Source organism: Eleutherodactylus coqui, chromosome 13 (genome assembly GCF_035609145.1).
Source record: "Eleutherodactylus coqui strain aEleCoq1 chromosome 13, aEleCoq1.hap1, whole genome shotgun sequence".
Classification (NCBI taxonomy): Eukaryota; Metazoa; Chordata; class Amphibia; order Anura; family Eleutherodactylidae; genus Eleutherodactylus; species Eleutherodactylus coqui.
In genome coordinates this window covers 102572117-102584954 of record NC_089849.1, presented here as the reverse complement: position 1 = coordinate 102584954, position 12838 = coordinate 102572117, and the positions used below count along the sequence as shown (strand labels likewise).

Genomic DNA, 12838 nt, shown 5'->3' with positions numbered 1-12838 from the left:
GGACACAAACGATGGCTGGGAGGTGAGTATTGCGATTTTTTTTTACCTAGTATATGCTCTAGTATAGCTAGGCTTATACTCAAGTCAATAAGTTTTACCAGTTTTTTGTGGTAAAACTTATTGACTCGGCTTATACTCGGGTCGGCTAATACTTGAGTATACACAGTATTTAGGAAATTGGCCAAGGAATCTGTTCTTATTGCATGGATTCTTTTGTATAGCATAATTGTGGATATTCTATTGATAACCCCAGAGAAAGAAAGAGTTGGGGATTTCCATCTGGTAGCAATATGGATCCTTGTGGCCATACAAACACATTGAATGGCAGGATACCCATTTTAATTACGTTGATCCTACCCACCCAGACAGGTAGGGTTTATCCCATTGTAATAGGTCTGAGGCCAGTAGGTAATTCCACTTATACAGGGAGTGTATTGAGTTGGTTAAATTGATACCCAGGTATGTTATATAGTGTTGTTTATGAAATTGGAAATTGAGAATGACCAATTTCTTTAGATGTTCTGGGGTATTGATAAAGGATATTTCTGATTTATCTATATTCACTCGCAAGCCTGAGATAGTTGCCCAGGAATCTAATGTGGACATTACATTTGCAAAGACGTTAGGGGTTGAGATAGGGTCAGTAGGAGATCATCTGCAAAAAGGCTTACTTTATATTCGCTGTCCCCATCCTCACTCTATTTATATTTGGGTTGGAGTAGATGGCGTCCGCCAGCAGCTCGATAGCCAAAGCAAATAGAGCCGGAGACAGTAGGCATCCCTGTCTGGTCCCTCTATTGAATCGAATAGGGTTATCCCTTGTGGCAGAATAGTTGAGAAGCGTAGAGGGTGTGGAGTAAACAGCTGAGACAGCGGAAAGAAAGGGCCCCTGGATTCTGATGCGTTGCAAAACCCAAAATAAGTAGCTCCACGACAGGGTGCCTTTTCCAATTCTAACGCCAAAAGGGTCATCTGGGCATTACTATTGGAGACGTGATCTATAATGTTTAAAACCTTACGGATATTGTCTGATGCTTGTCTCGTGGGTATGAATCCCACCTGATCCCTATGGACCAGAACTGAAAGCAGGCGGTTCAGACGCGTTGCAAGGATGGATGTAAAGATTTTATAGTCCAAGTTCAGCAGTGATATAGGTCTATAGTTTTTTGGGGAAAAGTGATGTTTGTTTTCCCTAGGGATCACCCTAAGGGTCTCCCCTTCAAGAGGTTCTGGAATAATTTTTTCAGGGGTTGGACCAGGATAGCTTAAAATTTTTGTAACACAGGGCAGTATAACCATCAGGTCACAGGGTCCTTTCCTAGTTTGAGTTTTTTAATAGTGTCTATAATTTCTTCTTCAGAAATGCTGGCATTTAGAATATCTCTCTGAGAGTTTGACAGAAAGGGAAATTTCAGTGATCCAAAAATGTAGTTCCTGGGGGTGGAGTATTACCCTCTTGAGCTTTATACAATGTGTTATAATATTCGTGAAAGGTATGATAAATTACGTCTGGGTTAGAAGTTATTTTCCCTGAGGGGTATTTATTTTGAAAACGTTATTGATCCTCGCCCTATTTTGAAGACTGACCGCTAACAAACGATCTAGTTTCTCAGCAAATGTATAATAAGTCACCCCTGTCCACTGGAGAGCTCTCTACTTTCGGTGAGAGGAGTGTATTGATTTACATTTTAGTATCCTTAATAGCTTTAGACGATGCCAGGGAAGGGTTTGCTGATTTAATGTTTCCAGAAGGAAGAGCTTGCCCCTTTTCCCTTTTTCTTCTAGGCGCTATTTTAAAATCAGGTGTCCTCTTATGTATGCTTCATAAGCCAGCCAGTTCCATATAGGGGAAGAGTCGGGGATAGTATTTGTGTTGAAATAATATGTGAGCCGTTTCTTAATTTAGGTAAGAAGAATTAAGTCTCTAAGGAAAGATTCATTTAAACACCATTGGGGTCTTTGATGGGCATCTGCTGACCAGATAATGGAAGCGAACACGCTATGATGGTCTGACCAGGAGCACAGGATGTGTCTGATCTGGGCCAACGATGGTACCAGGGAAGTTGAGATTAGTATGTAATCTAACCTGGAGTACAGATGGGCTGTTGGGGGGTAGTATGTATACCCTCTTTTGGTACGTGGAATTCTCTCTAGCAGTCCACAACTGAGAGGGATGTCAGGGCGTCCGACCATTCTCCGTCTGTGAGCCTTGGAGAACCTATCAGGGTTGAGAGCTGTTTTGTCCAGTTTGGGGGAAAATGGGAGGTTGAAGTCCCCCGCCCATATTAGTCCAGCCAAAGTTAGTGGAGTGAGCTTGCGGCTGAGGTGTAATAGAGTCGGGAGTGGGTTTCCAGAAGGGGCAAAGGCATTAATAAAAGCTACCTGTTGGCCATATAAGGTTCCCGACACTATACAGAAGCGCTGCTCGTTATCCACATTGACGTGGTGGTCTATGTGGAGGGGAAGAGAGTTGTAAAAGAGGGTCAGTAACCCACAATGTTTTGTGGGGGCTGAGGCAGTAAAGAACCTAGAGTATTGCGGGTGAAACTAGGTAGGAGAGGAGGACTGGGAAAAGCGGGTTTCCTGGATGCATATAACGTCTGGACGATGTTTCATGTAGGATAAAAAGGCTTGCCTTCTTTTCTGAGGGGAATTAAATCCCTGTACATTATGGGAAATAGAGAAGGGGTAGAGGCAGCTTCAGACTTGATGCCACCAACCCAAGTTCCCTGCCAAGTCAGTAGGATATTTAGCGTGGACTTATTTGACGATCTAACTGGGCAAAAAACTAAACTGTAGTTTGTAGATCAAGCTTGGTGAGAGCATAAGGTATGGAACAGGGGAATGGGTCCAGAGACCCAACCAGGGATGACTGAAAGCGTTCTCTATTGACGGGTGTTCGACAGTCATCATCATGTGTAACAACACAAAAAGGAAGGCCGGACCTATGCTAGCCTTTAAAATACGTAAACGTTTGTAAGGCTTGTGAGGCTGGGAAGGTGTCAATAGCCCCCTTCCCCCGCAGATAGGGAATTTAATCTAGGTTGTTTTCTGTAGACCGCACTCCCACCGGGCACCCAGGTTGCTTTATAAATTTAGGCCATTTATTTGTATGCCCAATTAGGCTGTAAGGAGCCATGGGTCTCACCAGCGTTCAAACAGTCCTCTTCACTGCTCACTCCGAGTCCCCTGGTCTGGAGGAGGTAGTGCCACTTCCGCACCATGTCCGCGGCCTGGATTAAGGCTGGCGGTGGGGAGCCTCCCCGTAGCGTCCAGCGCTCCCGACATCCGCTCACCTGAAATGCGCCACTGGAGTTAGCTCAGGTGGCATGGTCTGTTGGGGAAGCTCCAGTCAGATGTTTCCCTGGACGGCCGCTCCTTAAAAGTGAATCCGAGGCTGTGTAAGCCTTGGTAGGCCCGTCCAGAGTCCGGTGTCCCCGATTGGACCTTAAAATGTCTCAAACTGTTCCCCTGGGCATGGAAGAGCAGCGCCGGAACAATGTGGCTATTAATTGCCCAAGTAGAGCAGAATTTGAGGGATTTTTCTGGCCTGATGGCAGAGCTCCTCAGATCCCTTCCTGCTTCTCTGCTCGCCAAGCCACACCCCTTTTAATAGGGGAGAACAATAGAAAGTGTTTTAACCCTTTGAAGACCAGAAATTTCTCAAAATTTCCTTCTGATTTTTTCATCCTTTTTTTCAAGAACTACATCTTTTTTTTCTGTCAATATAGCTGTATTAGAAGTTGTTTTTTTGTAGGATGAGCTGTATGTTTTAATCATAGTATTACATGTATTAAAAAATGTAAAGTTTTTAAGTGGAGTGAAATAGAAAAAACACACAATTGTGCAATTGCTTTTGTGTTTTTATGGTGGTCAAGGTGGAGCTTTTGGCGATACTGAATTTAGACAAGTTTTTAAAAATGTATTCAAAAAAATAAAAACTTATGATTTAAACTGCTTTCTATTGACTTATTCCAAGACCCGTACCTTTTTTATTTTTCCATTGATGAGGCTGTATCCCTAAATGTTTTTTGCAGGACGACCTGTAGTTGGCACTATTGTGGGGTATATATGACTTTTTAGGAGACAGGGTGTTCACAAAACGCAATTCTGGCATGGTTTTTCTTTCCTTCCGAACTTCACAGTGTAGGGTAAGCAATCCTATATTTTAATAATACTGACTTTTAAGGACTCTGTGATACCACCTGGCTTTTCATAGAATTCAATGAATGGCCAAGCACTGCCTGTGATTGGCTGAGTGCTGTGACCAATCACAGGTGGCACTAAACTGTCATTCAATGAATGGCTGAGAGCTGCCTGTGATTGGCTGAGTGCTCAGCCAATCAGATACAACCCTTTCAGCAGGTGGGGATTTTAAACCCGTGTCTGCTGAAAGAGCTTCAGAGCAGTGCAGGGAGAAGACAGGCTAGACGCGTCTGAGCACGGGCAGCTGAGGTGAGGTGAGTATAGTATTTTTTATTTTTAACACATTCTAGGGATGATTTTCAGGGAAGGACTTATATTTAAAGCCCTTCCCTTAAAAAAATCTCTACACGGCTTGCCAGCAGCCCATTGCTTTTAATGGGACTGCAGAAGTGCCACTCCCGCTGAAAGCAATGGGAGAACATCGCGATCCTCTGCCACAGCTGTCACAGCTGCGCCAGGGGATTCTTTACTTACTGCAGGGATAAAGAAATCTGTGCACAGATTTAGCCCTGTCCATAGTTAAATCCGATGTAGAAATGGGTGTTTCCACTTCAAGAACTGACATGTCACTTCTTGCAGTGAAACCCGATTTTTCATGAATTTTTCAGAATTCCACATGTATTATGTCCATTGACAGGGCAAATTTCGCATGCAGATCAGCATAAAAAAGGCCACAATTGTTTTGGCTATTTTCGAGGCAGAAATCACTGCAGATAATTCTGATCCCCCCTCCCCAACTAATCTCAGATTATGCCCCCTTGTTCTTGTGTTTAGCTTCCTAATATATACACCTCCATACTGAACCTCATTTATACCTTTTGATTCATGTCTCCCGTCTTCCTTCTCCCCTCCAGGCTACAAATGATGTTCTCTAATCCTTGATAAGTTTTGTACCTGAGACCTTCCACCAATTTTGTAGCCCGTCTTAGGAATCATTGTTTTATCAATGTCTGAATACTCAACACAGTAGTCCAGATGTGGTCTCTCCAGAGCTCTACACAGCAGGATCACAATCTCCCTCTTTCTACTGGTCATACCTCTGGCTCTGCAGCCGAGCATGATACTTGCTTTCTTTGCTGCCTGACCTGTTGACTCATTTTGAGGCCATCAAGAAATCAGAACCCCTAAATCTTTCTCTTCTGAAGTCCTGGATAACACAGAACACATTAGACTTCTTAAGTCATAGATAGCACCCAACACATAAGACTCTCCCCCACCTTGGAAAGCTTTAAAAGACACCTAAAAACCCACCTCTTCGGAGCAGCCTACAAGCCACAGTAGCCCTGCGGCCAGCACAAGATGAGCATCTTCTACCCTCACCTACTGTCTCCTTCCCCCTCTCTTGTAGACGGTAAGTCCTTGCGGGCAGCGTCCTCTCTCCCTCCGCATCAATTTGTTAGTCATTTGATAGATATGTATTGTTCCTGTCGTTTTTTTATATGTAAAGTATTTAACCCCTCTTTTTCACTTGTACAGCACCCTGGAATTAAAGGCGCCTTAAAGGCACTATATCACCCAAAAAAATTTTGGGATTAATTAAATCCAGATTGTGAAAATATATTCTATTTCCTAAAAAAATTTTGACACAAAAATGTGATTTTTATAATAGGTCATTTCTGATGACCCCTTACCTTTAAAATAAATAATAATTACGATAATAATAGTGCTGTTCACTATACAATGGTTAATCTTTATTCACATAAAACTGGACTTGCTTTTTCATTTGATCATGCTACTGTTCTCTGTTATCACATCACTATATCACCGCACACAATAGAGTAGCAGGAAGTGGTTGCTGTACCTGTTCAGGTAGACTCTCTTCTCGGTGAGTTGTCCAGGACCGTGCACCGGGTCCTCATAAGGCTCGTTTTGTACGACCTCCACACCTTCGCCTCTGTCGCTCTGCTCGTGACTGTGCTTGCTGATCATATAGAGCTGTCCGATTCTGTACTGCAAGAAGGATAGAGAACGATTACTGCACTGAAAGAGCAGAAAGTGACATCACTGGGGTGCAATGGAAAAAAAACACAATCCTGCTTTTTTTTTGTTTTGTTTTTTACGACATTCACAGTGCAGAAAAAAAGGACATGTTAACTTTATTCTGCAGGTTCGAACAAATATGGTGATACCAAATGTATGCATTTTATGTATTATTACTTTCAAAGAAAAAAAAAATTTTAAAATGCTTTCTATAGCCATAATCTAAAACCCTATCACTTTTTTTTTGTCAATGGGGCTGTGTGAGGGCTTGTTCTTTTACAACGCGACTTGTAGTTTTTAGGGTTACCATTTAGATTACTTTTTGTTCACATTTTTTTTTAGGAGTTTCCAAAAAGCCCCACAAATTTTGGCTGTATTTTTGCTTAAAACATTCACTGTGTTATGTATGAGGGCTTAGTCACACGGGCGCATCGGCGTCCGTGTTACTGCAGGTAGAAGAAGGCCGCACTTCAGGACTTGACGGTCATGTGTTCATTGCCGGTCATGTGTTCTTTCTTCAACGCTGCGGGGAATCATCCGTCTTGAAGTACGGCCGTCTTCTTCCTGCAGTAAGGGCTCAGTCACACGGGTGCCGATGCGCCCGTGTGACTAAACCCTGATAAATAACTATGATTTAACCCTTTCCAATCCAATTTCTATCCTGGTTTTCCTAGGGGGATTACTCTTTCTCCTGTTATACAACGGCTCTATCTGCTGGCTAAAGCCAGTACTGCATGAAGTGACACATTGGATAGGCTCCGACAGCAGAGAGGCAGACAATATACAGTAAGAGAACCCCGACGGAGGTCTTCCAACATTGGAGCTGTACAGCCTTAAATCCTGTTTTTAGACGTCAGACAGTGAATTGGAAAGGGTTAATAGTGATACCAATTTTTTTTTTAGATATTCCAAAAGAAAAGAAAGGGATTATTTTGAACTTTTAATACTAGTTTTGCTTTTTGAAGTTTTTTTAAAACTTATTTTGTATTTTCTTTAGTGGCCATAGAGAACTTCAACTTGCAATCACTTGATGCAATACTTTTGTATAGCAGTATACTGTGCAATTCAATTGTTGGGAAAATTTCACACCTGCATCCCAATAGCTTTCCCAATCGTTCAGCTAACTCTTGCCACATTTTCCTAACAGCCCCACACTCCCACCACACGTTCCCTAGAGCCTCTTGCTTGCCCTTTTTTAGTTCTTCCCTTAATCTATACCATTTGTGAAATTACAAATCCACCTTCAAATCCCTTTCCCACCTAATCACGAAGTCAAATTTACCTTCTGATGGCCTATTCAATAAAGAATCAATAATAACTAATGATAACTTTCCCTGATGGGTCACAAATCTATCCTTTCCAACCATTCTTTACAAGTATCAATTAATAATATTCAAAAATGCTATATTTGTATACATCAAAAATCTCTCATTTTGGGGTACCACCCACTTCGCAATATAACCACATGCATGATCCAATTTGCCAAAAATGATTTCATTCTTGAATAGCCTTTTGTCTTCCATCACATAAAACTAACTATTAAGATCTAATTCAGGTTGGTAACTAAATATACGTATAGCAGCTGATGATGCTTAAAAGAGTTTGTCCAGATCTTTCACATGACGTGTTGCATGTCCTGTAAACAAGCTGCTGCAGCCAATGACAGAGCGACTGATCACTGAACTGTCATTGGCTACAGCAGCCTGTGATGTCCCATAAACAGGCTGCTGCAGCCTGTAAACAAGACTTCATATGGGAGACCCAGAGTGGCCGCGGGGGACTTGCAGAGAGTATGAAAGGGGGAGTATAACTTGTTTTTACAGAAAAAAAAAGCAACTTATCTTGGAAAACCCCTTTAAAATTTCATAACAGTGTATCCCATTTGCAGGACCTAACTAAGCCTTCCTTGAAGGCCTCTTTCACACCTTCGTCGGAGGCTTCATTCACAGCCTACGATGCAGATCCAACTCAAGCTCTTCAAAATACCATGTTACTCTATTGCACCTGGGAAGATTTCAGCCGGCATGCTACAAGCCAGACGGGCCCCATTATAGTCAATGGGTTGCGTCTGGTGCCCTTTCAAATCTGCCTCAGAGGACGGGGCTGAACAATGGAAACCTCACAGAGATCCAATCTACCCGCAACGGGCTACTGAATCCTGCTCCAGTTGTCAATTTGTACAGCTATACAATACTTTCCTAAATTTTGGACTGAGATCCCTCCCTTTCTACTAATAACATCACCCTTCTAGAAGTTCTAGCCTTTTAACACTTCCAAATAAAATGATTTATATCTTACTGCATATTTGTACATTTTACATCAATTATTTTAAAAGTTCACTGGTAAACAAGCAAAAAAGTACAATATTCTAGGAAGACCAACCAGGCTTCACTCCAAAGAGAGGGTTCAGGGTTGTTGCTCCGGGTCTTGGAGTCAGGTTGGAACTTTCAAATGTTCTGACTGCCATTTTGGAGTCGGGAAGGAATTTTCCCTCCAAAATGGGCTAAATTGGTTTCTGCCTCATTGGGGCTTTTTTGCCTTCCTCTGGATCAACAAGGGGGGGGGGGGTGGAAACAGGCTGAACAAGATGGAACATTGTCTCCTTTCAGCCTAATATACTAGGTTACTATGTTACAAACAAATTATTATTACATATTCCAGAAGTAGCAGTGAAAAAGCTGCAGATTGGCTCGCCGGAGAATTGCCTGGTCGGCATCAGACACTGATTGATGCAACGGTACGCATGCCGCATCATCCTCCCCGCTGCCCCGCACTCGTTGGCTGCTCTCCAGGAGAGCGGTGCTGAAAATATTCACTGGTGGACTGAGCCATTAAATGTTAGGCTTGTTTTTTCTCCACCTCTAGCTCAATAGCACAGCACACAAACCAGTACTGAGAGCTAGAGCTGCGGAGAGAGGAGACTGCAGGGACAGGAGGATGACAAACTACAGTGTCAGGCAAATTAAAATTGAAGCATTTCTGTGCAAAAAGTTGTACATCAGGTAATTCTTTTGGGAAACTACAACTAAAAAGATGCACTGACAGCTGCAGACCTCCAGGGTATGCTGGGAGCTTTAGTTACCCAAAAGCATTATTAGCCCTTAAGGGTCAGGGGGCATGACAAGACAAAAAACATTTTTTAAAGGCTGGGAGGCGTGAATATGGATACAGTAAAGCTAGGAGGCATGAATATAGATACAGGAAAGCTGGGTAATAACTTCTAAATGTGAACAGTGACCATATTGTGAGACTTAACTGTTTCTGGGAAAGTTGGGTGACTACACTTATGGATGCAGGTAAACAGAGTATTAATCTCTGGGTGGTAATCGCTGCCATAATGGTTTTTACCTAGCTTTCCCAGGAACAGATACAAATAAACCAGATTTGCCATCCAGACATCTTTATAAATCGGATTCCAGCATTAAAAGAGTTCACATAATGGCCAGTGCTTAATAAAAGTATCTAACACTGCGCCGTGTGCACTGGTGTTGCAGCCATATCTCAGGCCTGACATATGACTGTCACGTATTGATCCTTCTGCTTCCTCTGATCCAGAAATCTATAACTATGCAGCAGCCCGCCTGACAGGAGAAGAATAATGGGAATCTCCCGTTCTGAGTCATTTGAAAATTATGCTATGAATCAGAGCAGCAGAAAGCGTAGAACAGTGAGAAAAAGGAGTGGAATATTAATAGGGCTATATGTAGAAAGAGCATCCGTTAAAGGGATATAGAAAAATAAGCATGGTTACCGCAGTACGCTGCTGTACTTGTACTGTTGATAGGCAACCAGTTAGTCACTTTACTCAAGTGCAAGATATACCTATGTAAAAGCAGAGGTGCATCATCCATGAGGGCAGCTGAGCTTCTTGCCTCAGGTGGCATTTCTTCTTTGCATAGGCAAATTAATAAAAAGATGCAGACCCTCGTATATTTTAACATATCATGGTTTTGCCACAATTTGTGCATAATCATGTCAAACAATGCTGCAAACTTGCAAAGCCATGACTTTTTTCTAAAGTTTTTTGCAAATCATTGCAAGACTGCAACTGTCAGGAATGCAGGACCTTCTGTGCTATTATGTTCACAGACATAGCGGACGAGGACTGGAGGTGACAGAACTGTGAGAAGGAGTATGGAAGGAGGAATGTCTTATTGCACAACAGCAGAAATCCCATGATCACTCTCCACAGGATACAGCAAGCCAAGAACTTGTGCAAATGTTATCTGCAAAAACTTTCCATGTTAGCTGGAATGTAAACTTTTTAGAGTTCACCTGTTAGTGCAGCTCAGAAAGGTAACCCCTGAAATTAGGGTTAGGAGTTACGGAATAAGAAGAATTTACAAAATGTCGCATTTCTGCCCTCAAAATATTATGATTTCCATAGTCCATATCACACAGGGATAATGGAAGGTCACCGAGTCGCACAGACCAAGCCTTAACGGGTCAGGCGGAAACAAACGCTGATCCATCTGTTATCATGGACTAGAAGCAACAGGGAAGTTTACAGATACAATTAGTGCTGGGATACATGAGGTGGTGATTGTTACCATGTGGTGTGAAGTCATTAACACATCATCAGTGCAGGGATGAGCTTCCAATGTGATAACGGAGGGTTAAGCACAAGAAGACGGATTTGGAGTAATTATATTGCTTGAGGCCAGACAGAGTCTTATGAGATGCTCATGGGGCTCACAGCCAAATGACTGAAGGCATTGCTGCATCTTGTAGTGCTATGGTTGTCACTCAAAGAATTCACGCAACTGACGTCACCAAAGTCCAGTCATCTGACTGAAGTCACCTTAAGTCACCTACGTTTTTGGTTTAGCCCTGACTTATTGTACCGATGCTGCCTGGTAAGGAGTAAAGTAGTTCTACCAAGATTAGAAAGGGTCCCAATAAGCCACAAGTTCAGAAGCCAACCTAACATGGCCACATAGGAATAACAAAAGTGTGGGGTCTAGTAGGTCCCAGCATAGTATTTGGTCCTAGTCCTGGTGACCTCTTCAACCACTATAGCTATGTTACAAGTCCCCAGAAGCAGGATAAAATGTTAAGCCCATCGACATTACATCTTTTCCAAGCATGGTCTTCAGCAACACAGTGTCCTGGAATTTCCCTTAAAGTAAATGGGATTACATACTTACAAGTTTGTTGTAGATCTTATGGGCCTACAATGACCCCATCTTTTCTCTCCACTATGAACCTTTCGGTCACCAATAAGTATGGAAAAACCCCAAAACAACCTTCTCATTTCTGTGCCCCCAACTTTTCATGGGTTTTATGAGCACAAACAATCCATAACTTACAAAAAGAGTAGCAAAGTTTTTTAAAAACTTTGAAATTATATTGAAAAAAATCAGTATTATGTAGCAGGAATAGAGTCATGAGAAAATGGTGTGTATCTCCTCTAGTTGCATGGAAGCAGATCATAAGGGATTATGTCAGTGGGCGATTCAGACCTAACAGCAACCCGTCATTACAGCATCTTATTATCCAACCACTCGAGAATTGTCCACATCACAATTATAGAAGTGTCACTCTTCATTATGTGTGCATCCTCGGTTGTCAGCTATATACAGCGATTAGCTATGGGAGCACAGCAGGGATCCAGGGGAATATTACTAAACTACACCTTGGACCTCAGTCCCCCTTATACTATGAACTCACAATATAATTGGGCTCATAGGAGGTGACAAATCCCCTTTAAGGGACCACTGTGTGGACATCATGTAAAACTATCCCTTACTCTCAACATCTTCTAGCCTGAGATGTAGCAAAGTTACGAATCTCTTCAGTGTTTTACCAAATGCCTTAAAACAATAGTTGGTTTACTCGCACAACTCGGCACATGCGGCATGGCTGTGCTCCACCGATGAGCAGAGGCGTAGAGCTGACAGTGCAGATGTATAGCTGCTGTTGTGGATGTGACACTTTCCTTGCCTCAGCCTTTTCTCCTATCTTGAGCTATGTGAGAAGAGCCCCTGAAGGTGACAACCTCTTGCAGTTGTATTTTTGCAGATCTTTCAGCTAGTCATCCATCGTGGGTGTTTGTGAATGTGGTGTGGGGTTATTTCAGGGTAAGGCTGTCTGTGTGATTTCCGCATCTGTTGACCTACAGAGGACAGCTTTATGACATTTTCTGTGTTTTATGGATTTAACTACAGGGTAACAGAGGTATTATCCTATATTTAAAAAAAGTCACTCAGTGTCTTTTGAAATTGAATAATTCTAGAATAGTCTTATCAGGTGTTCTAGACTTCTAATTCCATTTCATCTAGTTCAAATAATCCTCTTTCTTGCACCTCTTATGTTTATCTTCTCTCTTCTTGCCCTTCATAATGACCAAGACACTCTTCCTCACCCTCCATATTATCCAAGACACTCTTCCTCACCCTTCATATTATCCAAGACACTCTTCCTCACCCTTCATATTATCCAAGAGACTCTTCCTCACCCTTCATATTATCCAAGACACTCTTCCTCACCCTTCATATTATCCAGGACACTCTTTCTCACCCTTCATATTATCCAAGACACTCTTCCTTACCCTTCCTTTTGACCAAGCCTGTCCTCCCCACTATTAACGCTTTCCAATCCAATGTCTGACGTCTAAGGACATTCTGATTGAAGCCTGTACAGCTCCAATGTC

The 12838-nt window shown here is 42.4% G+C and overlaps 1 protein-coding gene across 1 annotated transcript in view; it reads right to left on the bottom strand.

Moving 5' to 3' along the window:
- Window positions 1-12838, bottom strand: part of PITPNC1 (phosphatidylinositol transfer protein cytoplasmic 1) — a 119275-nt gene that overhangs the window by 45961 nt on the left and 60476 nt on the right. Inside the window, exon 2 of the mRNA XM_066586174.1 lies at window positions 6008-6156. Within this exon, the coding sequence (XP_066442271.1) occupies window positions 6008-6156 (149 nt within the window). The remainder of the gene's footprint in view (window positions 1-6007; window positions 6157-12838) is intronic.